The sequence below is a fragment of the Heteronotia binoei genome, chromosome 4 (genome assembly GCF_032191835.1).
Source record: "Heteronotia binoei isolate CCM8104 ecotype False Entrance Well chromosome 4, APGP_CSIRO_Hbin_v1, whole genome shotgun sequence".
In the NCBI taxonomy this organism is placed as follows: Eukaryota; Metazoa; Chordata; class Lepidosauria; order Squamata; family Gekkonidae; genus Heteronotia; species Heteronotia binoei.
The window spans coordinates 21,808,322-21,834,254 of record NC_083226.1 but is presented as its reverse complement, the minus strand read 5'-3'; the positions used below and the strand labels follow the sequence as shown (position 1 = coordinate 21,834,254).

General features: G+C 49.0%; 1 protein-coding gene across 1 annotated transcript; it reads right to left on the bottom strand.

Moving 5' to 3' along the window:
* Nucleotides 1-159: 159 nt before the first annotated feature.
* Nucleotides 160-25,889, bottom strand: LOC132570065 (taste receptor type 2 member 7-like). Its single transcript, XM_060236506.1, has 3 exons — nucleotides 25,664-25,889; nucleotides 3,548-4,155; nucleotides 160-339 (listed from the first exon to the last, which is right to left on the bottom strand). Exons 1-3 carry the CDS (start codon nucleotides 25,887-25,889, stop codon nucleotides 160-162), a joined length of 1,014 nt encoding a protein of 337 aa, XP_060092489.1.
* Nucleotides 25,890-25,933: the final 44 nt, after the last annotated feature.

Sequence of the window (25,933 nt, the reverse complement as noted above, 5' to 3'; positions counted from 1 at the left end):
AAAGCTAATTGATCATCCACCCATTGTACAGCCTTCTGTGAAAGAGGAGGAAGAGCATGTCTACCCATGAAGAGCATCCTGCAGGACTGTGCTGCAGGAGCTTTTCAGGGTCCTTCTTGCGAAAGAGAATGTCCTGTCTCTATGGTCCAGTGGTAGGTTTTAAACAAGCACTTCACCAGAGCAGCATTTTAAGGGAAGCAGCATCCTGACCCATGCCTGCTTTAGTTTGGGATTAATTAGTATCAGGATAATGGCATGTCCAGAAGGACAAGACACAGTTACTATACTAAGCATCACAAATATCCAAGTGTCATCCATGTTTTCCCAGATCATTACTGCCTGAGTAGTGACTGCTAAAAAACTAGAAAGGTACAGGCACCATGTGTTGTTATTAGCAGGGCTTTTTTTTTTTTTAGCAGGAGCAAACAGGGACGCAGTTCCAGCTGGCTTGGTGTCCGGAGGTGTGGCCTAAGATGCAAATGAATTCCTGCTGGGCTTTTCCCACAAAAAAAGCCCTGTGTGAAACAATGGTGACATCAAGGGGTGTGGCCTAATAGGCAAATGAGTTCCTGCTGGGCTTTTTCTACAAAAAAAGCCCTGGTTATTAGTAACATAATCTGATGACATGTGGAACCCGAGGAAAGGGAAAACAGGCCCCTTCCTGACTGACTTTTTCCATCGGAAAACAGCACAATCAGGAAGCCCCTCCTCCCTTCTTGCAATGTTCATGAAGAATTACAGATTTATATCCCGCCCTTCTCTCTGAATCAGAGACTTGGAGTGGCTTACAATCTCCTAGATATTCTCCCCCCACAACAGACACCCTTTAAGGTGGGTGAGGCTGAGAGGGCACTCACAGCAGCTGCCCTTTCAAGGACAACCTCTGTCAGTGCTATGGCTAACCCAAGGCCATTCCAACAGCTGCAAGTGGAGGAGTGGGGAATCAAATCCGGTTCTCCCAGATAAGAGTCCACTCACTTAACCACTACACCAAACTGGCTCTCCACAAGCAATAACACTTTGGCAGGTGAGTCCTCCAGTAGTATTTGTGAATGCAACCTAGATCAGGGGAGCCCCAGCTCAGCTTGTGTCACATAGGCTGGTTAAGATTTGTTTTTTTGTATGTGAGATTCATTATTTATTGCTTCATATCTCTGTGTTCTGCCCATAGATCTTGCTACTCCTGCCATTCGTTCTTAAATGCATGCCACAAATTGTGAAGGCAGAAATCGTAGGAAATGGAATTTGTTGATCTTGGGCACTGAATTTGTCTGTTTAGGTGCAAAGAGGGGATGAATGGCAAGTGATTTTGGGTTTGGCACAGGTCTGTCAATTTTTGGACCTGACCATGACCCTGGGGGATGCTGCCCTGTTTGCAGTAGTTTAGTTCTCAGACCAGGTAAGAACAGACACCAGTGGCAATGACCAAGTGGCTACTGCATAGTCACAAAGTTGTTCAGTGTGATACTGTGCTCAAGACAAACTTGGCGAGGAGCAGCAAGTTAATCTGATCAGGAACGCTTCCTCCAAATAACTAAGAGATTCAAGCAAGGCGTGTTCACCTGGTAAATATTTAAGTTGCAAAATTCTCCACAACCCTAGTCTCGGGTAGTAGCCTTGTGAGCACAGGTGTTCTGAACAGGGTTGCTTCTGCAATGAACCCTATTCCACCTTCTCCCTAGATTTGGGAGATCAGAATTAAAAGGCCGTTTCCAACTCTGGGGTGACACCATCATTAAAAGGAAAAATAGAAACCCTGTAACTTGAAATGTTTGCGATTGAATTAGAGACACACAGAGCAGATGAACAACCAGATCATCAGAGACCCTCCTAGGAAAACTAATCACCATACCTTCTCCACTAGCTGTTTTGTGACTGGAATTGTCTGAATTAGTCCACATTAAGAAAAATAGCAGTTGTTACCATAGAAGACTCTCAAGTAGAGGTATTTCCTGTCATCTACAACTTGATTCTTTTAACTGGAGATGCTGGGGATGGAATCTGGGACCTTCTATATGCAAAACAGACATGCAGACACTGAGATAGAGACCCTGACTCAATTAAGCTGACATACTGAGTCAGAAATGAAAACTGAAAAAAGCTGGTCCACAGTAACCCTCACTGAACGGAAAAAACAAAGGCGCTAAAAGAACTTTTAAAACAGTGCATTCAAACCAGTTTGAATCTAATTATAACTATCAATCATTTAATTTATTTGATTTCTATCCTGCACTCCCCTGCAAGCAAGAGAACAGTAATAAAAATAAGGCACTGGAAACAATAAAACAATAAATATAGATTAACAAAGCATTGTATATGACAATTTTTCAAACTTGTGAATGTTGTCAGTGTTAAGTTGCTTTAAGAGAACTAAACTGCTGAGTCAATGTTATGCAACTAAAACTATACAGCTGTGATAGAAGTCACGAGAGGAACAGGTGCAACTAATGTTACAATCAGTGTTATGATTGGGTGGCTGCACTATATCAGTGATAGCATTGCTCATAGTAGTTGTTGGGCGATGGATGAAGGAGAAGGACGTATGTGAGAGGAGGAACATCAGACTGATATACTGTTACTCTGGAGGATTGCTTGGCTATGAATGTAATGTATTGGACTGGATTCTAGACTTCTCTATTGGATTGTGATTTGGTGCTGCATATTGGAAGGGCTGCTATTTTGTGTATGACCATTGGCCTGCCTGTGACTGCTTCTTACGTGTTAACCCAAAATACAACTGTTTACTGGCTGTTGTGGAGTTTTGTTTCTTTACCACAGTGTTCTGGAGTTGCACTCAACTGTCTACTCAAACAGGGGAAAACTTCCTACGCACACAAACTCTGTCAAATGTGGTTCAAGCCGCCCTGAGCCTGCCTTGGCGGGGAGGGCAGGATATAAATAAAATTTATTATTATTATAACAAAACAATATCAGATGGCAGCGGGAACAGCAAGACAGCTGCAATATAACTACAGCATCAATAGCATGTGTAGGTAAAATACAATTGACAATATAATAGATTGATTCTAGACAGATATTCATTTTATGAATGGTCATCACAATGTTGTAAAAGAAATCCTAAGTAATAAAGACTTCAATGTATAAGTTTTCATATGGCATTACCAGCATAACTTGTAGATGAAAACGACCACAGTATATAAAAAATGGGAAATAACTGCATTTCTATATATAAAATTATCACTGACATATCACCCTCAGCCATTGTATCTAAATCAAGAGCAGCATTTCTAACCTGATCAGTTCAGAAGCAGGGAAAAGAATAATTTGACTTATGCATTATGCAATGTAGATTAATTTATTGTGATGAAATATCTAATTGATCATCCACCCATTGTACAGGCTTCTGTGAAAGAGGAAGAACACCACCATGTCTACCCACGAAGAGCTTCCTGAAGGATTGTGCTGCAAACATTTCTCAGGATCCTTCCTGCAAAAAAAGAATGTCCTCTCTGTGATCTAGTGGTAGGTTTTAAGAAGGCACTTCACCAGAGCAGCATTTTAAGTGGAACCCCATCCTGACGCATACCTGTTTTAGTCTGGGATTAATTAGTATCAGGATAGTGCCATGTCCAGAAGGATAAGACACAATTACGATATCAACCATCATAAATAGCCAAGTGTCGTCCACATGTTTCCAGAGCATTACTGCCTGAGCAGTGGCTGCTAAAAAACTAAACAGGTACAGAACAGCAAAGGAAGCCAGAGCTTTGATGGCAGTCCTGTGAGCTTGAGTGTTGAGGTCCTTGATGCCAGTTCCATTGCCTTGCATACGTCTTGTGTGCATCCACAGAGAAGTCATTAACAAGATGGACGATGACATTAATATGATTAAAGGAATGACATTTGGGACAGCAACAAGAAAAACTAGGTGAATATATAGGTCAGGGGGTGTAATTTCTGAATCACTGACGTTCAAAATTGATTTGTTGGAATCACAAATGGAGAAGCCGTTGCTCAAGCTTGCGACCACAACAAGAGTCATAATAGCAGAGAAGACAACTGATCCCAGAAGCAACCGCGGCACCAGTCCTGAAAATCTTTGCTTCACTTGGAGAAAAATGGGGTGGGAGAAGGTGGCGATCTTTGCCAAGTAGAAAACGCTGAGCCAAGTGGCAAACCAAACAGTGGTAATGTCTGTAAATATCCACAAGATGGGAAATATTAGATATTCAAAATGACAATTAAATTTGCCATTAGCCAAGGTTGTAGTTACATACAGAATTATCAGTACCAGCCATGGAAGTCTGAACAAGCCAAGACAGGTCAAGATCTGGTCATTTGGGGATAGTTTCCTGCTTCTGAACCAGTCAATGTAATTCATGAGGACAATAAATCCGTTTGCTACCAATCCAACAAGGGCTTCAATAGACAGAAGAATTCCACTGATTATCATCAATATGGAAGTTGCCATTATTCTGAGCACAAAAAACTGTTTCTCCTGTGATGTTTGCAGTTTGTCTCAAGCTGTCCTTTCAGTGATATCCATCCGGTAGAGCACAGCGCTATGGCCTTTGATTTAGGAACTGAAATACATCTGGAGAGGCAGGAGCTCTTTTCTAGTAATGACCCTGCTGAGATGCAAATCTTTTCCAGAAAGGGTTGGGTTACTAGAAAGAGATATCCTGTTCTAAAATTTCATAATTGCACATTTGGCAGAGATGCTGAAAATAGTGAGCGCATCTCTCTAGATATGGTCAGGCCTCGGATTCAGTTTGAGCTCACAGCAGCACAGCTCCTGAACCTTTCTTAGAGTTCCACCTCCTCTTTCTGAGATCTCCTCTTTGTCCATTGAATAGTAGGTGCAGCTGCATAACAATCCTTGGATGAGCTCCACCACCTATTTTTCTACAAAATGACCCCTGGATATGGTGATGCACTATTCATTTGCAATCTGAAACCAATATTACACCAAATTCAACTATTATTACTAGTTATTAATTTGTCTTAAATTTGCAGCAGTAGCCCTTTCCTGGGCATGTTCTAGAGCGGCCCAATGTACAGTGCTTTACAGGAAACCAGCCAGGCTACAAAACCATGGATTGTTGTGGGAAAGGCAAAGAAAAAAGGAAACCTGTGATACAAGCGTGGCCAATTGAGGCAAACAGAAAAATTGGGCTCATGAGCACCCCCAAGGTCTACTCTTAACCTGTTCTGCATTTGCTGCTAGAGAGTTAATCTGACACTCCAAAGCAAACAGGGGTGTCAAATAGGGGTGTGCAAAAAAATAATAAATTCGGAAATAATCGGATTCAAAAATATACGGGGCCAAAATATTCAGAATACCGTATATTTCCAAATATAGGTATTCAGAATAGCCATATATACTGGAGATATATGGCTATTTCCGAATATACGGCCCCATTATACCCTATGGGTCATTGAAATCAAAAGCAAAATAGGGTATATTGGAAGCTGCCTGGAGGGGAGGTGGTTTGAGGAAAAGCACCCAAATTTGCAGAGGACCTGCAGGGTACTCTCCCCTATGAAACCCTCAAATCCCAAAAAGATTGGGCCAGGGGGTCCCATTCCAGGGGCACCCAAAGAGGTTGCCCCTATCCCACCATTATATCCTATGTGCCATTGAAATCAATGGCAACATAGGGCATAATCCGAGGATACTGGGGGGCAGGGGCTTTGAGGGAAAGCCCTCAAAACTGCAGGGAACCCGCAGGGGATTCTCCCCTAAAAAAACCCTAAGTTCCAAAAAGATTGGGCCAGGGGGTCCCTGTCTTTGGGCTCCCCAAAAGGCCCATTGCCACCAATGCTGGAGAAAGAACAATTAGCCACTTCCTCCACTATAATTACTGTGGGGAAAGTAGCTCTGGTTAGAGGGGGGAGAGGCCCCAAAACTGCAGGGCAGCTTCAGGGGACTCCCCCGCATGCCACCTCCCTGGCCCAAAAAGACTGCACCCATCTGTGGGCACCCCAAAAGGAACAATGTTCCCAATGGTGAGAAAAAACCAATTAGAGCCACTTCCCCCACTGTAATTGTTGAGGGAAAAGTGGCTCTGGGGAGCAGGGGGTTTTGAGGAGAGCCCCCCAAACTGCTGTGCAGCTTCAGGGCACTGTCCCACAAAAAACCCACAAGGCCAAAAAAAAAAATTGGACCAGGGGGTCCAATTCCTGGGGCACAAAGCCAAACCTAACTTCACACCAGAGAATCTCTATAGGACCCAAATGCACTACATCCATCTATCTACTCTATGAACCCTGTGGCCAGGAACCAATATAAACCCAGTTGCCAATGTCACTGCCACACGAAACACAATCTGCTCAAGGCTGCAGCAAACCCAGATGCCAACTCTCCCCGCCCCAAACAATGTGGGGAGAGCTGGCCAAGCACAACAGGCATGCTGGTTCTGGGTGTCTCACCCAGATGCCAGCTTCCCTGACACAGATTGTGCAAACTACAGTTGCCAGCTCTCCACGCCTGCCCCAAATAACACAACTCTCAAGCAAGAGAAGCGGTGGACCACACCTAGCTCCACATCATTCTGTATCTGACACAAAGCAAGAAACATTTAGACTTACCTTGAGTGATGGATTGTTGGCTGGTCCAGGCTCTTTTGCGTTACTTAGGGTGCACCACAAGGAGGCCAGCCAGAGTTGCATCCCAAATGAGGAAGATCACTGGGAGGGCCTCAGATTGTGTGAGAGGAATGGAACCATTCCTTCTCTCTCAGTTCAGCAGTGACACACCAGTTATCACTGTCCCAATAGAGGGACCTCAGCATTGGTATGGCTGCTGGCTGCCTGTCATCATCACTGGCTCCTTCCTCTTTCTTCCTCCTGCCCCTGAAAAAAAAAAATGGGTTATCCTGGCTGGGCCTGTGGGTGCTGTCGGTTACAGTTGGGGGCTGCAATGGCCCTTTCAGTATGATTAGGCATGTGTGGATGGGGACTGGGGAAATTTGGATTGCTTTGCAGATTTTAAATCAGCATTCACTTTTGGTTTGGGGATGGATGAGGGGTGGGGGGTGCACTGCCAATCAATTTGTGAGTGAGTTTTTGGATTGTCTTTGGACTCTAGTCTATGTTTAGTGGAAGAGCGTTTTACAACAACCTTCCAAGCGCGGGCCAAGAGAGGATGCAGGCACAAGTTGGTGCTCACTTCATTCACTCTCATAGTCTACGTTTGGGGAGCTGAACAGAGGCAAGTTGACCTTCAGGAAGACCAACTGCTCAACTGTCCAGGGTTGCAGGCGATTGCGATGTGGGCAGACAATGTTGCTCATATGTGAAAAGACGCACTTGCTCTGCATGCTCGTCGGTGGGCATGAGAGGAATGCCTTGGCCACGGAGGAGTGGGCCGGCCAGACCCCCTCCTTGGGACCCAGCAGTCCAAAGGAGACATTTCTTGCAACTCGTTAGGCTCTGAAAGATAGTCCCTCACCATCACAGCACTCCTCTCCGCTCTCAGGGGCCTACTGCTCCCAGAGGGGTGTGAGAGGATGGCTCTTAGAGTGTTCACCATGTGCGGCACGTCCACTGCTTCGGTGTGCAGTAAGGCCTAGTGACAGCCGGCCTGGCGGCCCTGACCCTACCTGCCGCTACTGCTACCCCCACCCTGCAGCTCACTGGGTTGCCACCAATGCACAGTCAGGGAGAGATACCCCTCGAACGCATGTTGGGAACTCCAGATATCTGAGGTGGAATGAACAGTCCCCCTGACAGCATGTGTGGCGGAACCGGCCCGATTCTGCCTTCAGACCTGGTCCCGTCAACTCCCTGTTGAGTCGCCAACTCCTGGAGGGAGCTATTTCTCCTCCTGCCACTTGGGCTCGCTGCCACCACCTGCTCGGTCTAGGGGTTCAGATTGAGAGGAACAGGACTCCCAATCCCCCTCTCCAGCTATGAGGCCAGGCCTCAAGGCCCTCTGCCACCCAGTACTTGGGTATCACAGAGACCTCAGCACTTCTTTGGGGCACCCCTGGAGGATTGGCACCTTATCCAACTGCATGCCTTCCCCGGGGCCCCCTTTATAAAGCAGTGTGGTCTAAGGCGGTTGGGGATCTATGTGGTACAGAGTTTGACTGCCAGCATTCAAAACAGAAAAAAATATTTATTTACAAGAGAAAAAGAAAGGGAAAGAAAAACAAAACAAAAACAGTTGCATATAAAAAGTTAGCACAGCACAGCACCCGCACAGCAAACAGCATGACAAAGGAAAGGTGTTATAAACGCATCCTACTGTCCCTGGTCTAAACTTGCCCCACCTTGGGGATGACTTACTTGGTCTGACTGCCTGGGGGCCTCACAAGCAGGAGCCCCCATGCTCACCACATGCTCCCTTGAGCGCCAGTTGCCAACTGCCTTCTCTTCCTTCTAACTCCAATACAAAGAACAAAAGAACTTCCTGCCTCTCTAGGAGACTTTCCCCCTAGAGTTGTTGGTTTGGCTCTGGAAGGGAAACGGGGTTGGAGGGAGGCTAGGCCAAAGCCTGCTTAGGATTTTAATGATCCCTCACAATGAAGCACCAACATTGACTAAGATGGCATTTCTCCACACGTCCCCCTCCTTAAATTCTGAGCCGGAGGGGTTGCCTCCTACAGAGGTGACCCCGTAGCAGAATCCAACCAAACAAGGAGAAACCCGTTAACCCAAACAGAACATTTACCAAGATTAGGCATTTCCCCAACAATACACAAAGTCCCACACCCTAGGTGTCCATGTCCTTTCTGGACGAAAAGATGCATTGCTGCCTTCAGAAGGAATGTCCAGTCTTTAAGATGTACTCCTCCATCTCCCAGGACCACCTCTGGAGTTTGGTGCTCTCCCTCAGTTGCTGCTGTTGCTGGGATGAGTGGTCCATCAAAGGAGGAAATTCCTGGCCCCACATACGAGGTTGGAAACTGCCCAGTTCCCACACAGTTGCTTCTTCTTTATCCCTCATTGGTGGGATGTTCCCTCTGTCCACTCTGACCTCCCAGAAAACCACCTCTGGTGCTCCAAACAGTTGCTGTTCCAGCTTCTTTTTGTCTCCTTCCTTCCTACTTATATGCAACATCATGGACCTCGCAGAGAATGGCTGTGGTATATTCACCTGCCCCACTTTAACTGTCTTTCCAGTCTTCTCCATAGCCACCACATAAGTAGCCTTGTCCAGGTCATCCACAATCACATGGGGTCCCTCCCATTCCGCTTTCCATTCACCAGTATGAAGTGGCAGGAAAACCATCACCCTATCCCCTGTCTCAGCTTCTGAGAACTCCACTTTCTGGTCCCTTGCCACCTCACACAGTGGGTCCAGCCTAGGGTCACTTTGAACCTCAGACAGGAACATTTCTGGCTCCCCCAGACTTCCTATCATCTGTTCCTTCAAGCCACCCCTAGTCCCACTGTTTCCAGAATCCTCAGCAAGGGTTTGGCTTGGGTTCTCAGTCCCCTCGGTTGGTTTTTCAGCACTACCCAACTGACCCCCCTCCTGCCTGGAAGGTCCCACAGCTTCCCAGGACTCCTGTCTGCCCTGCTTCGAGACAACCTGCTCTGAGAGTGTCTCAAAAGATCCCACTTTCTGATCCACAGCTACTTGGTGAACCGGTTCCAACCTAAGGTCACTCAGGACCTCCTTCTGAAACCACTCCCATTCCCCCAAGCCTTCAGCTATGTGCTCCTCTGAGCCCACATTAGCCTTGCTGCTCTCAGAACCTCCTGTGAAATCTCCACTCTCCACCTTGGTCTCTCCAGCATGCACATCCTTTACGCTAGACAGGTTCCTTTCCTCGCTAGGAACATCCACAGCCTCTTGCTGCACTTGGGGAGAGCTACACCCCTCTTCCCCTTGGGAACACCCTACTCCAGGGCTTGAGACAGGCTGGTCCTCCCCCTCCTGGGTGACTGACCTCTCTTCGTCCTCAGTAACCTGGGCTATTTCCCCCTCCCTGGCTGGTTGTGAGGTGGCTTCCCTAAAGTTGCCTTCCTCCTCCCACTTTCCTCTGAGGGTTTGGCTGCGGGTTACAGCATTGATAGAGTACTGGCCAACCAACAAATCCCGGCCCAATAACACTGGAACTGTCTGTTCCTTCCTTACCCCAAATTCAGAATAGGATTTGCATTCTTGTGGAGCTAAACCCCTGAACTGCTTTCGGGAGTGGTCTGGCCCCAGTTTAAACCTTTTAAATACAGTGGCTTTATAGGCTGCAAAAGTTATCCCCCCATCTTCCATCGGCATGCTGTAATAGATGGCTGAAAGTTCTCCAGTCAGGTTGCTACAGAGGTAAGACATATAGTCTTCCTCTGCAATCCCCCACTGTTTGGCTGCCTCCTCAAAGTTGGAGAGGTATATGGAGGGGTCTTCTCCCTCTTTGTACACTGCAAAGTCTTTGGGGGTGACTTTGATCTTTTTGCTTTGTTCAGCTTTCAGACGTAGCACCTCAAGCTCATGGCGACGTTGCTCTTCCTGCTCCCGTCTGCGGATCTCAGCTCTCTCTTTCCTCCCGTCTGCGGATCTCAGCTTGTCTTTCATCCCTCTCTCTTTCCTCCTGTCTGCAGATCTCAGCTTGTCTTTCATCCCTCTCTCTTTCCTCCTGTCTGCGGATCTCAGCTCTCTCTCTTTCCTCCTGTCTGCGGATCTCATCCCTCTCTCTTTCCTCCCGTCTGCGGTCTCGGTCCGCCTCGATACGCATTCTCTCCAGTTCCAACTGTAGCCGCAAGATTGCTTCTGACTGGGTGAGGGGCACTTCTGCAGGTGCCCCTGCATGCTGATGATGCTCCAACAGGAGGTCTTTCATATCTGCTACAGTCATGTTGTCACACTCCAGCTTTTGCTTTGCACACTCTTCCTGGAGCTGTGGCTTTGTCATCTTCAGGATTTCCAGTCTCTTAGCACGCTCCATCCTAACTAACTAAACTTACCCTATTCCAGTTGACCCGAAAATAAAACAAAACCTCTGTTGCTTCCTCTGGGTGCTTGCACGTATCAAAAAAACAAAAATGCCTGGCCAATCAAGTTCCCTGTTTGTTCTTATCCCACCGCTGCCACCAAATGTGGCGGAACCGGCCCGATTCTGCCTTCAGACCCGGTCCCATCAACTCCCTATTGAGTCGCCAACTCCTGGAGGGAGCTATTTCTCCTCCTGCCACTTGGGCTCGCTGCCACCACCTGCTCGGTCTAGGGGTTCAGATTGAGAGGAACAGGACTCCCAATCCCCCTCTCCAGCTATGAGGCCAGGCCTCAAGGCCCTCTGCCACCCAGTACTTGGGTATCACAGAGACCTCAGCACTTCTTTGGGGCACCCCTGGAGGATTGGCACCTTATCCAACTGCATGCCTTCCCCGGGGCCCCCTTTATAAAGCAGTGTGGTCTAAGGCGGTTGGGGATCTATGTGGTACAGAGTTTGACTGCCAGCATTCAAAACAGAAAAAAATATTTATTTACAAGAGAAAAAGAAAGGGAAAGAAAAACAAAACAAAAACAGTTGCATATAAAAAGTTAGCACAGCACAGCACCCGCACAGCAAACAGCATGACAAAGGAAAGGTGTTATAAACGCATCCTACTGTCCCTGGTCTAAACTTGCCCCGCCTTGGGGATGACTTACTTGGTCTGACTGCCTGGGGGCCTCACAGGCAGGAGCCCCCATGCTCACCACATGCTCCCTTGAGCGCCAGTTGCCAACTGCCTTCTCTTCCTGCTAACTCCAATACAAAGAACAAAAGAACTTCCTGCCTCTCTAGGAGACTTTCCCCCTAGAGTTGTTGGTTTGGCTCTGGAAGGGAGGGAGGGTTGGAGGGAGGCTAGGCCAAAGCCTGCTTAGGATTTTACTGATCCCTCACAATGAAGCACCAACATTGACTAAGATGGCTTTTCTCCACAGCATGGGACAAATGCTCCTTCACCACAGATCTGGTCACCCTGAAAACAGATGGCACAATGGTCCTGCTAATGGTGGTTCTAGCAAGAATTTTGTACCAGGGTGCCAGGTACTCAAGCAATCCTAGCACCCCAGGATTCTTGACCACTGAAAATGGAAGCCCATGGGAGACCGACCTGGCAAGGTTCCAGGCGATCACCCTCCTGCCGTACCTGATTCCTCCTCTTGGCACACAGTTGCAACCCCCACAAACCATCTCAGGCAGAGATGGCTGGCGTTCCTGCCTTGTTACGGAACTCTCCTGGAGAGCTCTCCCAGCAGCTGCCCTTTCAAGGACAACCTCTGCCAGAGCTATGGCTGACCCAAGGCCATTCCAGCAGGTGCAAGTGGAGGAGTGGGGAATCAAACACAGTTCTCCCAGAAAAGAGTCCATGCACTTAACCACTACACCAAACTGGCTATGAGAACTTTGAGAACTCTTCTCTTTTCACATGCTTATTTCAGATAAATATCACCTACTAATCTTACTTTGACATCTTTCTTAGCACCTGCTAGAGCAGACGCACTCCCATGTTGGCTAATGTCCATCTCCCTTAGATATCAGCTGGGCTCAGATAATGTCCAGTGAGAAAATCTTGGTATCTAAAGTTTCTCAATAGCCCCATGGTGCAGAGTGGTAAAGCTGCAGTACTGCAGTTGGAGCCCTCTGCTCACGACCTGAGTTCGATCTCAGCGGAAGCTGGTTCAGGTAGCCGGCTCCAGGTTGACTCAGTCTTCCATCCTTCCGAGGTAGGTCAAATGAGTACCCAGTTTGCTGGGGAGAAAGTGTAGATGACTGGGGAAGGCAATGGCAAACCACCCCGGAAAAATGTCTGCTGTGAAACGTGAAAGCAACGTAACCCCCTAGTCAAAAACGGCTGGTGCTTGCACAGGGAACTACCTTTACCTTTTTAAAGTTTCTCATCTCTTAGCTAGTCAACACTCTAGCCATGAAAACAGTGTCCTGTCCCTTTAACAAAGGTTTCTTGCACAGAAAGAGGATGTTCTTGGAACAGCAGTTTTTTTTAAAAAAAAATCCCATAATAAATGCTGCAGCTCAGTTTGATATGAAGGGGACAGCTGGAGGGATGCATGTGAAACTTGGCAACCCAAAGCCTTCCCAACCCTGTCAGTGAGTTTATTTAGAACAGGGTTCTTCAACCTTTTTTTTTTTTTTTAATGTTGCTAATGACTCCCTTCTGAGCCGCTGATTTACAAAATGCCTATTTGGCCTCCCCAGAGAATCATCTGGAGGGAAGCTTCTAAATTCACAAGTGCTGAGCCCGGTTGCCATGGCTCCCTGCCCAGAGCTCCCAGAAGGCATCTGGACATCAAGGGAGGCAGACCCCACTTGATTCCTCCCTTTCCCACAGAGGTTTCTCAACTGGCCCCCCACTTCCTGAAGATCAGATAGTCTGGATACTGTTCCTCACAAGTTGTGCTTCCTTTGGCCCACTGTTTCTCTCCTCAAGGGAGAAAATTCATGTCTCCTTGAACAGAGGTTTCATATGTGGAAAGGGGCTGTTGAAGCTTTACTTGGCCTGGAGCTCAATAACATCCTCCGATAAATGTTGCAGCCCAAGCTGGTATTAAAGGGACAGTTGGGAGGACATTTTGAGAACTTGGCAACTCCAATCCTCTGGCTGAGATTATTGGGGGGGGGGGGGGGGAATGCCTTAGTCTTTCTTCCCAGAGAACCACCTGGAAGTGGCAGTTGGAAGGAAGGTTCTAAATTCAAAAGTGTTGATGCTGGTTGCCGTGGTTCCCTTGCAGGGCTTTGAAGGGCATCAAAGGGCATCAGGAACTCAAGGGAGACAGACCCTGTTTGGTTCAGCTCACATCTCTCCTGCCCATGGGGGTTTGTGGCCTGGCACCCCACATCTCAAAGGACAAGGTAGAGGCCTGGGTACTATTCCTCACACTTTCTGTTTGCTTTGGCTCCCGGTTTCTTTCCCAAGGAGACAAAATCTGGGTTCTCTGGAGCTGGGACACTCGTTTTGGGCAGGTGCTCACAGGAAAGGAGCTCAGGAACCTCTAAATTTTATTGTGCTCTTTCTTTCTTCCCCCCACCCCCAAATACTTGCTTCTGGGCTCCATTGTTCAAATCCCCTGTGAGAAGTTTGCTGAACTCTAAGATTTGACAAACTTTCTAATATTTCCCCCCACAAAAATGGGGAAATAACCAAAACATATAAAGCAGGCAGATGGAAATCTTCATCATGCCACTGTGGCCACACAGGAGAAAGTAACTTAGAATGTATGAAGGGAGTAAGGTTTTATTATGACAATAATAATTCAGGAAGCATTTTAAGGTAGGTGCTGCAGGTACAGAAAGCCAGTTTGATGTAGTGGTTAAGTGCACAGGCTCTTATCTGGGAGAAGGGGGTTTGATTCCCCAGTCCTCCACATGCAGCCGCTGGAATGGCCTTGGGTCAGCCATACTTCTCTTAGAGCTATTCTGCTCAGGAACAGTTCTTGGAAGAGCTCTCTCAGCCCTACCTGACTCACATGGTGTCTGTTGTGGGGAGGAGAAGGGAAAGGAGATTGAAAGCTGCTCTGAGACTCCTTGGGTAGTGAAGGGCTGGGTATAAATCCAATTGCAGCCTACTCCTCCTGGTCTTCTTCTTCTTCTTCTTCTGATAGACAGACAGACAGACAGACAGACAATCTAGCCTTTCAATATAAATGGTCAGAAGATACAAAATAATGCTTATAGTTGCCTACTTACAACTTTATTTATACTTTAGAAGTTTTCTTCTACTTTTTTAGGTTGCAGAGTCTTTGATCAAGTCCTCAAAACTTATCTGACCTAACAAGTCTGCTCCCGTTCTTAGCAGAGACAAGGCAAGTCTTCTAGGTAAGCATCAATTAGCTTTTGAAAACACTGAAACTTTCCGTTTCAGCACATGAAGTAACATCATTTAGCACATCACTTATAAAAGAAAATTTGTCAGCCCTTTCTTTGTACACCTCTCCTTTTCTTAGTTTGTCAATAGCTGTGTAAAAGGTAGTGATAAAATTTATCTCTGGCATTCAGATCCACTTTTGGTGCACCTCCATCACTGGGTACCTTCTTTCTGACGTGATTGCAGGTTTGAGCTGCATTTCAGTTTGAGCAGCATCTCCGTTACCAACCGGTGGCACTTCCTTTGCAAGTGCTTCAAATCTTTCAGAATTCTCTCCTTAAGTATGGGTAGTTGGTCAGCTAGTAACCTGTACGGACCTGCACATGTTTTTAACTTCCCATCCTTCTTTTTGCATAAGTTGAACTGCTCTTTGAACCATTTGCAAAATCTCACCCCGCCTGATCACCATAATAAACAAATTCTAGCTCTTGCATCTTATTTGCAACTTCAGACTGCCTTGCAAAGCAACTTGCATCGACATTTGCAGTAAAGAATTTACAGTACTGGTGCCAGTTGAGCCAGCCTCTGGCAGCACAATATCATGATGATAGTCAGACCCTGAAGTGGTCCTGAAAAGAGTGGAGTTTTGTTCAATTTTCATCTTGTCAGAGTCAGACACAATGCCAGCAGGCTTCTGATGACGGAGGCTGGTTTTGATTTGGAAGATCACGTTGTGTAATTTGAGTGAAATAATTTGTCGGCTTTCCAGTCTTCGCCACTAAATTTAATGCCTTTTGTTGGTTCTTTTTTTTTTTTTTTGCCAGTTTTCTCTTTTGTGCACCACTTTATTGAGCACATATCATCTTGGGGTCTGAAAAAGAAGAAGCAGCACATGAATCACATAAAATGATTAGAAAAACACTGGAATTCATGCAGGAAAATGGTAAGACAGCCAAACAAGCTGAACTCTGGATATATAGGGTGACCATAATGTCTGAAGGCCAGCCAGGGACACCTGGGGGGGGGGGGTGGAAGGTAGGGGTGTGCGTGCGCGGAGCGCTGCGCTCGCCGCCGGAAACAGGAAGTGACGTCACTTCCGGTGACGTCACTTCCGGTGACGTCACTTCCGGTGACGTCATGCCACTGCCGGAAACAGGAAGTGACACCACTTCCTGTGACATCATTTCGTGGAGAGGCCTCCGCTGGTCCCTGGAGGCCTCCAGAGGCCAGCGCCAGCAGCGAAGAGGCCGGCGCTGGTCCCTGGAGGCCTCCAGAGGCCAGCGCCGGCAGCGTGGAGAGGCCGGCGCTGGTCCCTGGAGGCCTCCAGAGGCCAGCGCCGGCAGCGTGGAGAGGTCTCCGCTGGTCCCTGGAGGCCTCCAGAGGCCAGCGGAGGCTTTGTGGAGAGGCCTCCGCTGGTCCCTGGAGGCCTCCAGAGACCAGCGCCGGCCTCTCCGGCCTCCGCAGCCGCCGCCAGCCCCGCCAGCAGCCCGGAGGAGAGGCCGCCACCCGCCCTGGATCCAGGTAAGCCAAAAGCACGGGGGGGGGGGGGGGGGGGGGGGGGGGGCGGCTGGCGGGGGGGGCGGCTGGCCTTCTTTCCTTCCCTCCCCTCCCTCCCTCCTTCCTCCCTCCCTCCTTCCTTTCTTCCTTCCTTCCCTCCCTCCTCCCTTTCTTCCTTCCCTCCTTCCCTCCCTCCTCCCTTCCTTCCCTCCCTCCCTCCTCCCTTCCTTCCCTCCCTCCCTCCTCCCTTCCTTCCCTCCTCCCTTCCTTCCCTCCCTCCCTCCCTCCTCCCTTCCTTCCTTCCCTCCCTCCCTCCTCCCTTCCTCCCTTCCTTCCTTCCCTCCCTTCCTTTCTTCCTTTCTTCCTTCCCTCCCTCCCTTCCCTCCCTCCCTCCCTCCTCCCTCCCTTCCTTCCTTCCTTCCCTCCCTCCCTTCCTTCACAGGTCTGTCACAGCTTGTCACAGGTCGAGATGCAGGACAGGAACCCGGAAGTGACCGACAGGCTGCTTCAGCGTGCCGCTGCGCCGGCCCCCTGGGCCCCACAACGATGGGACTGATGCCACAGGGACGGGCTCGAAACACTCTATGACCCCTCAAAAGAACAGCAGTCTAGCTCGCTTCCCCCGAGCCCTGCCGCCATAAGCCTCAAGGGGGCTCATTTTGCGGCATCTCCCGGCGGGAGGGTGGCATCCGCACGGGACACATATCAAATGAAAGAGGGGGCGCAGGGCTATCAGAAACAGCCGGCGGAGGGAGTCGCGAGACCACCCCACTGGGGATCCACACCCCGAAAGTGATGAAGGTGGCGCAGATAGAGCCAACAGAGCAAACAGGACAAAATAAATAGGCTGCATTATGCAGCACAGTTGAGAAAGTGCCTTATCCCATATACTGATGAAGTAAATACAGGATCTGAGAACAAAATTGCACCAGAAGACACAAACACAAAGCTCCCTTACACTGAATCAGTGCTTGGGTCCACCAAAGTCAGTATTGTCCACTCCAGTCACAAACACAAAGCTCCCTTACACTGAATCAGTGCTTGGGTCCACCAAAGTCAGTATTGTCTACTCCAGTCACAAACACAAAGCTCCCTTACACTGAATCAGTGCTTGGGTCCACCAAAGTCAGTATTGTCTACTCCAGTCACAAACACAAAGCTCCCTTACACTGAATCAGTGCTTGGGTCCACCAAAATCAGTATTGTCACATAAGAACATAAGAGAAGCCCTGTTGGATCAGGCCAGTGGCCCATCCAGTCCAACACTCTGCGTCACATAAGAACATAAGAGAAGCCCTGTTGGATCAGGCCAGTGGCCCATCCAGTCCAACACACTGTGTCACATAAGAACATAAGAGAAGCCCTGTTGGATCAGGCCAGTGGCCCATCCAGTCCAACACTCTGCGTCACATAAGAACATAAGAGAAGCCCTGTTGGATCAGGCCAGTGGCCCATCCAGTCCAACACACTGTGTCACATAAGAACATAAGAGAAGCCCTGTTGGATCAGGCCAGTGGCCCATCCAGTCCAACACACTGTGTCACATAAGAACATAAGAGAAGCCCTGTTGGATCAGGCCAGTGGCCCATCCAGTCCAACACACTGTGTCACATAAGAACATAAGAGAAGCCCTGTTGGATCAGGCCAGTGGCCCATTCACTCAGGAAGGGAGGAGGGAGGGAGGGAGGGAGGGAAGGAAGGAAGGAAGGAAGGAAGGAAGGAAGGAAGGAAGGAAGGAAGGAAGGAAGGAAGGAAGGAAGGAAGGAAGGAAGGAAGGAAGGGGGGAGGGAGGGAGGGAGGGAAGGAAGGGAGGAGGGAGGGAAGGAGGAAAGGAAGAAAGGAAGGAAGGGAGGAGGGAGGGAAGGAAGGAAGAAAAAAAGGAGGGAGGGAGGAAGGAGGGAGGGAAGGAAGGAAGGAAGGAAGAAAGGAAGGAAGGAAGGAAGGAAGGGAGGAAGGGAGGAGGGAGGGAAGGAAGAAAGGAAGGAAGGGAGGAGTTAGGGAAGGAAGGAAGAAAGGAAGGAGGGAGGGAGGAAGGAGGGAGGGAGGGAAGGAAAGAAGGCCAGCCGCCCCCCCGCCAGCCGCCCCCCCCCGCGCTTTTGGCTTACCTGGATCCAGGGCGGGTGGCGGCCTCTCCTCCGGGCTGCTGGCGGGGCTGGCGGCGGCTGCGGAGGCCGGAGAGGCCGGCGCTGGTCTCTGGAGGCCTCCAGGGACCAGCGCTGGCCTCTCCACGCTGCCTCCGCTGGTCTCTGGAGGCCTCCAGGGACCAGCGGAGGCCTCCAGGGACCAGCGCCGGCCTCTCCACGAAGCCTCCGCTGCCCTCTGGAGGCCTCCAGGGACCAGCGCCGGCCTCTCCACGAAGCCTCCGCTGCCCTCTGGAGGCCTCCAGGGACCAGCGCCGGCCTCTCCACGAAGCCTCCGCTGCCCTCTGGAGGCCTCCAGGGACCAGCGCCGGCCTCTCCACGAAGCCTCCGCTGCCCTCTGGAGGCCTCCAGGGACCAGCGCCGGCCTCTCCACGATGCCTCCGCTGGCCTCTGGAGGCCTCCAGGGACCAGCGCCGGCCTCTCCACGATGCCTCCGCTGGCCTCTGGAGGCCTCCAGGGACCAGCGCCGGCCTCTCCACGATGCCTCCGCTGGCCTCTGGAGGCCTCCAGGGACCAGCGTTGGCCTCTCCGGACCCCGCGCGCGGGCGGGGAAGGCGAGGAGTGAGGCAGCCAGCGTCCCTGCGCGTGCGCACACAGCTGTGCGCACGCGCAGGGACGCTGGCTGCCTCACTCCCCGCCTTCCCGGCCCGCGCGCGCGGCCCGCCGGCTCCCCGCTGGCTATACCGGGACTTTGTAATGGTCCCGGTATAGGCAGCCGGGAGCCGGGAATTGGTGGCCAGAACCGGGAAAGTCCCGGGAGACCGGGACGGTCTGGCCACCCTACCTGCTTTGTTCAACTGCTTCAGACCAACACGGCTGCCCTCTTGGATCTTTCTACATGGAATCAAAATGCTTATGAGCAGATTTTGGGAGATGGCGCCATCTTGTGGTTTTAAACTGGAATCAGAATGTTTATGAGCAGATTTAGGGAGATAGCACCATCTTGTGGTTTTAAACTGGTTTAAGCTTTACTTGGGATGGAGCTCAACAACATCCCCTGATAAACGTTGCAGCCCAAGCTGGTATTAAAGGGACAGCTGGAGGGACATATTGAGAAATTAGCAATGCCAGTCCTCTGGCCCCTGTTAGTGAGATTATTTTTTGGGGGCGGGGGGGAATGCCTTATTCCCGCAGGACTGCCTCACCCCATATGTCCCACAAAGGGCCTAAAGATTGCCTAATCAATGTCGGCTGGTAGTTCCCAGCCCAAGAGAGATCTGTTTGGCCTCAACAAAGGCCAGGGCCTTTTTGGCTCTGGCCCCAGCCTGGTGGAATGAGCTCTCCATAGAGATTAGGGCCCTGTTTGATGCAGTGGTTAAGTGTGCAAACTCTTATCTGGGATAACTGGGTTTGATTCCCCACTCCTCCACTTGCACCTGCTGGAATGGCCTTGGGTCAGCTGTAGCTCTCACAGAAGTTGTCCTTGAAAAGGCAGCTGCTGTGAGAGCTCTCTCAGCCCCACCCACCTCCCAGGGTGTCTGTTGTGGGGGGAGAAGATATAGCAGATTATGAGCTACTGCTCTGAGACTCAGAGCGGAGGGTGGATATAAATCCAATATCTTCTTCTTCTTCAGTGGGACTTACTACAGTTCCAGAGGGCCTATAAGATGGAGCTCTTCTGGCCAAGCTTTTAGCTAAGACCACGAATACTTGATGAAATTAGTCCAAATGTGTTCTCTAACTTAGGGGTCCCCAACCCCAGGGCCGTGGACCAGTACTAGTCCATGGCCTGTTAGCAACCGGGCTGTGAGTTGTAAAAGAAGAAGAAGAAAAAACAACTGGATTAATATCCTGCCCTCCACTCTGAATCTCATAGTGGCTCACCATCTCCTTGATCTTCTTCCCCCACAACAGACACCCTGTGAGGTGGGTGGGGTTGAGAGAGCTCTCCCAGAAGCTTCCCTTTCAGGAACAGCTCTGCAAGAGCTATGGCTGACCCAAGGCCACTACAGCAGCTGCAAGCGGAGGAGTGGGGAATCAAATCCAGTTCACTGCACGCTTAACCACCACACCAAAATAAAGTGCGCAATTGTATCATGCCAAAACCATTGCCCCCCCCCCCTCGCTGGTCCATGGAAAAATTGCCTTCCACAAAATAGATTGCTGGTGCCAAAAAGGTTGGGGACCACTGCTCTAACTGCTCATGAACTATATGAACTGAACTGGAAGGAAATTAGAATGCTTATAAGCAGACTTAGGGAGATAGCAGCATCTTGTGGTTTTAAATGGGAATCAGTGTTTAGGAGCAGAATTAGGGAGCTAGCTTTTGATGGTGCACCACTTTCAATGGCGCCCAAGGTCAGAAGCTTGGGGGTACTGCTGGAGCCTTCATTGACAATGGAGGCCCGGATAGCAGCCACTGCCAAATCCACCTTTTCCCATCTCAGGTGGGTAAGGCAGTTGATCCCTTTCCTTGACCGCAGCGACCTGGCAACTGTGATCCAGTTGATTGTGGTGTGCCCCAGGGGGCGGTTCTCTCCCCGATGTTATTCAATATCTACATGCGGCCTCTTGCCCAGATAGCCCGAAGGTATGGGCTGGGGTGTCACCAGTATGCTGATGACACCCAGCTCTATCTACTGATGGACGGCTGGCCGGTCTGCGCCCCGGAAAATCTGGACCGGGCATTACAGGCCGTGGCTGAGTGGCTCAGACTGAGTGGGCTGAAGCTAAATCCTACGAAGACAGAGGTCCTTTGCTTGGGTCGCCGCGGCCCGGGGGGGGGGGGATCCCCCTGCCAGCTTTTGACGGTGCGCCGCTGATGGCGGCGGACAGAGTCAGGAGCTTGGGGGTGCTGTTGGAGCCTTCCTTAAAGATGGAGGCTCAGATAGCAGCCGCTGCCAAGTCCGCATTTTTTTCATCTTAGGCGGGCAAGGCAGCTGGCCCCCTTCCTGGAGCGCGACGACCTAGCAACAGTGATCCATGCTACGGTCACCTCGAGGTTGGACTACTGCAATGCCCTCTACATGGGGCTGCCCCTGTCCCGGACTCGAAAGCTGCAGCTGGTGCAGAATGCCGCGGCCCGGCTGTTATTGGGTCTCCCAAAGTGGGGACACATTCGGCCGGGTCTTCGGACTCTGCACTGGCTTCCAGTGATGTATCGAGTCCGGTACAAGGTGCTGGTTATCACCTTTAAAGCCCTATATGGCCTGGGACCTGCCTACCTGAGGGACCGTCTCTCCCCATACGTTCCCCAGAGAGCACTGAGGTCAGGAACACAAAATCTCCTCTCTATCCCCGGGCCAAAAGAAGCCCGCCTGAAAGTCACTCGAGATAGGGCTTTCTCCGTTATGGCCCCCACTTGGTGGAATCAGCTGCCGGAAGAGGTGAGGGCCCTGCGGGACTTGGCTCAATTCCGCAGGGCCTGTAAGACGACCCTCTTCCGGCTAGCCTACACCTAGCCGGGATGGAACCTGACGTAACTGGCCTGCCATCTGTTTATATAAAATGATATGTTATTGGTTTTAAGCTGCATTGTTTTATGAATTGAAATGTATTGGTTTTAATGTTTTAAATGTGAAGTATTTAATTGTTTATATTTAAATTGTTAAATTGTTATTGTTGGAAGCCGCCCTGAGCCACTCGTGGGAAGGGCGGGATACAAATCCCGAATAAATAAATAAAATAAAATAAATAAATCCATGCTACAGTCACCTTGAGATTGGACTACTGTAACGCCCTCTACATGGGGCTGCCCTTGTCACGAATCCGGAGACTGCAGCTGGTGCAGAATGTAGTGGCCAGGCCGTTACTGGGGCTCTCCATGCGGGAGCACATATAGCCTGGGCTGTGGGAGCTGCACTGGTTGCCGATAGTGTACCGGATTCGCTACAAGTGGTTGGTTATTACCTTTAAAGCCCTATATGGCCAAGGACCTTTCTACCTTAGGAACCGTCTCTCCCCATATGTCCCCCAGAGGGTACTTAGATCAGGGACACAGAATCTGTTATTGATCCCTGGGCCGAGGGAGTGAAGATTGAAGACCACTAGAGAGAGAGCCTTCTCTCTAGTGGCCCCCTATTGGTGGAACCAGCTCCCAGAAGAAGTAAGAGCCTTGCAGGACCTTCTCCAGTTCTGTAAGGCTTGTAAGACAAGTCTATTTCAACTCACCTTCAACTGATAGTAGCATATGAGGATACCCAATGAGGGATGAAGACACTGGAAATAACACGAGCACCAATAGTTTTAAAAATATTTTAATTGTTTATTGTTTAATTTGTTTAAAGTTAAAGAGCAACATTGTAAATGTTTTATTGTTGTGAGCAGCCCTGAGCCTGTTTTGGCAGAGAGGGCGGGATATAAATCCGATAAAATAAAATAAAATAAAATAGCACCATCTTGTGGTTTTAAACGGGAATCAGAATGTTTATGAGCAGACTTAGGGAGATAGCGCCATCTTGCTGTTTTAAATGGCTTATTGCATATTGTTTTATATTGAGAATTTTCATATTTTATATTTTTATGAAATATTGCACTATAGCCTCTTTGCAACCTACCCTGAGCTTGCCTTGGCAGGATGGGTGGGATGGAAATCCCATCAATGAACAAATCAATTATTACTGGGGTATTTTTTTTTTGCGAGTGGGGGGGGGGGGTACTGTGGGCTCCTTTTAGCTTTGTTCCGACAATGTGCTGTTTTCCAGACTTTTTGCTCCTGAAGGTGTTCCCCTGGATCCTTCCCAGTAGGAAGACAGCAATTCTTGGGTTTAACTGATAAGAATTAAACCATTTATTACGGTACTAAGAACAATATGCTACAGAAGCAATGTAATCCATACATGAGACTGAAGCAAAGGAAAGCACCAGGGGAAATGGAAAGGTGTGTGGTTGAGGCACTCCTAGGCTTGCCAGCTGTGGTTTTGGAAATTCCAGGAGATTTGGGGGTGGAGCCTGAGGAGGCTAAGGTTTGGGCAGAGGAGGGAGCTCAGTGAGGTGTCATGGCACACAGGCCACTCTCCAAAGAGGCCATTTTCTCCATGGGGACCAATCTCTGTCATCTGGAGATGAGTTGTAATCCTGGAAAATCTCCAGGCCCCACCTGAAGGATGGCAACCCTAGGCACTCAGACCCATTCCCAGTCCTCAGCAAAAGACCTGGCAGACCGGAGGAACTTGGGTTGGGACAGGCTTACCCAAGTATTTCAGCAAGAAGGGCAAATAATCCATGCCTCTAAGCTACAACCATTTAAACTCTCAACAGCTTTTGCTTCCCAAACACTCTGGCCACGAAAACAGTGTCCTGTCCCCTTAGCAGAGATTTGATGCACAGAACTGAAAAACAAACACCCCTAATTAATGCTGCAGCTCAGGGTTCTAGGAGAAAAGCAAAAAGGGAAAACGCCCAAAGGGAAAAAAACCCTCAAGAGCATAAATGCTCACAGGAAAAAAGCCCCCTTGGAAACATGCCCACATGGAAAGAAGCCCACACGGAAAAAAGCTCATACTGAAAGAAGCCCACATGGGAAAAAGCCCCCATGGAAAAATATGTAAAGTACCATAGATGTTTATAATTGTGGAATAGGGTTGCCGTGGAATAGTGAATAGGGTTGCCAAATCCACTTCAAGAAATATCTGGGAACTTTGGGGGTAGAACCAGAAGCAGGGTTTTGGCAAGCACAATTGAACAAAGGGAGTTCTGGCCATCACATCTAAAGGGACCATGCTCCTTTTAAATGCCTTCACTCCATAGGAAATATTGAAAGATAGGGGCACCTTCTTTTGGGGCTCACAGAATTGGACCCCCTGGTCCAATCCTTTTGAATCTTGGAGGGTATTTTGGGGAGAGGCACTGGATGCCATGCTGCAAATTTGGTGCATCTACCTCAAAAAGCACCCCCTCCCAAGAGCCCAAGATACCAGTGGATTAATTCTCCATTATACCATTTTTTTCTATCAATGCCAACTATGTTTATTGATTTCTTCCTTCCAGATTCTTGCCAGAGTCAGTCCTATTTAGCTTCTTAGGTCTATGAGGCCTTAACTACTTCTGCTATTTAAGAAAGAGAAGCTATCACAGAGCAGGCAGTAATCATCCACCCATCGTGCATGTTTCTGTGAAGGACAAAGAACAGCACATCTACCCATGAAGAACTTCTGGTAGGATTGCGCTCCAAGAGTTGTTCACGGCCCTTCTTGTGAAAGAGAATGTCCTCTCTATGGTCTAGAGGTAGGTTTTAAGAAGGCACTTCACCAGAGCAGCATTTTAAGCGAAGCACCATCCTGACCCATGCCTCTTTGAGTTTGGGATTTACTAGTATCAGTATAATGGCATGTCCAGAAGGACAAGAAACAGATATGATGCCAAGCAGTATAAATAGCCAGTTGTGCTCCATGTCATTCCAGATCAGTATTGCCTGAGTAGTGACCGCTAAAAAACTAAACATGTACAAAAAAAGCAAAGGAAGCCAGAGCTTTAAGAACATAAGAGAAGCCATGTTGGATCAGGCCAACGGCCCATCCAGTCCAACACTCTGTGTCACACAGTGGCAAAAAATTTTATATATACACATACACTGTGGCTAATAGCCACTGATGGACCTGTGCTCCATATTTTTATCTAACCCCCTCTTGAAGGTGGCTATACTTGTGACCGCCACCACCTCCTGTGGCAGTGAATTCCACATGTTAATCACCCTTTGGGTGAAGAAGTACTTCCTTTTATCCGTTTTAACCTGCCTGCTCAGCAATTTCATCGAATGCCCACGAGTTCTTGTATTGTGAGAAAGGGAGAAAAGTACTTCTTTCTCTACTTTCCCCATCCCATGCATTATCTTGTAAACCTCTATCAAGTCACCCCGCAGTCGACGTTTCTCCAAGCTAAAGAGTCCCAAGCGTTTCAACCTTTCTTCATAGGGAAAGTGCTCCAGCCCTTTAATCATTCTAGTTGCCCTTTTCTGGACTTTCTCCAATGCTATAATATCCTTTTTGAGGTGCGGTGACCAGAATTGCACACAGTACTCCAAATGAGACCGCACCATCGATTTATATGGGGGCATTATGATACTGGCTGATTTGTTTTCAATTCCCTTCCTAATAATTCCCAGCATGGCGTTGGCCTTTTTTATTGCAAACGCACACTGTCTTGACAGTGATAGCAGTCCTGTGAGCTTGAGTGTTGAGATCCTTGATGCCAATTCCATTGCCTTGCATACATCTTGTGTGCATCCACAGAGAGGTCATTCACAAGATGGGCAATTACAAAAGTATCATTAAAGGAATGAGATTTGGGACAGTAGCTAAAAAAGCTGAGAACATGTATAAGTCAGGGGGTTTAATTTCTGAATCACTGATGTGATTTGTTGGAATCACACATCAAGAAGCCATTGCTCAAGCTTGCGACCACAACAAGAGCCATAATAGCAGAGAAGACAACTGATCCCAGAAGCAACGGGGGCACAAGTCCTGAAAATCTTTGCTTCACTTGGAGGAAAACAGGGTGGGAGAACATGGCAATCATTGCCAAGTAGCAAATGCTGAGGCAGGTGGCAAACCAAATAGTGGTGGTGTTCATAAATATCCACAAGGTGGGAACCATTATGAAGAAATAATGACAATTATGCGTGCCAATAAAAAAAGAAG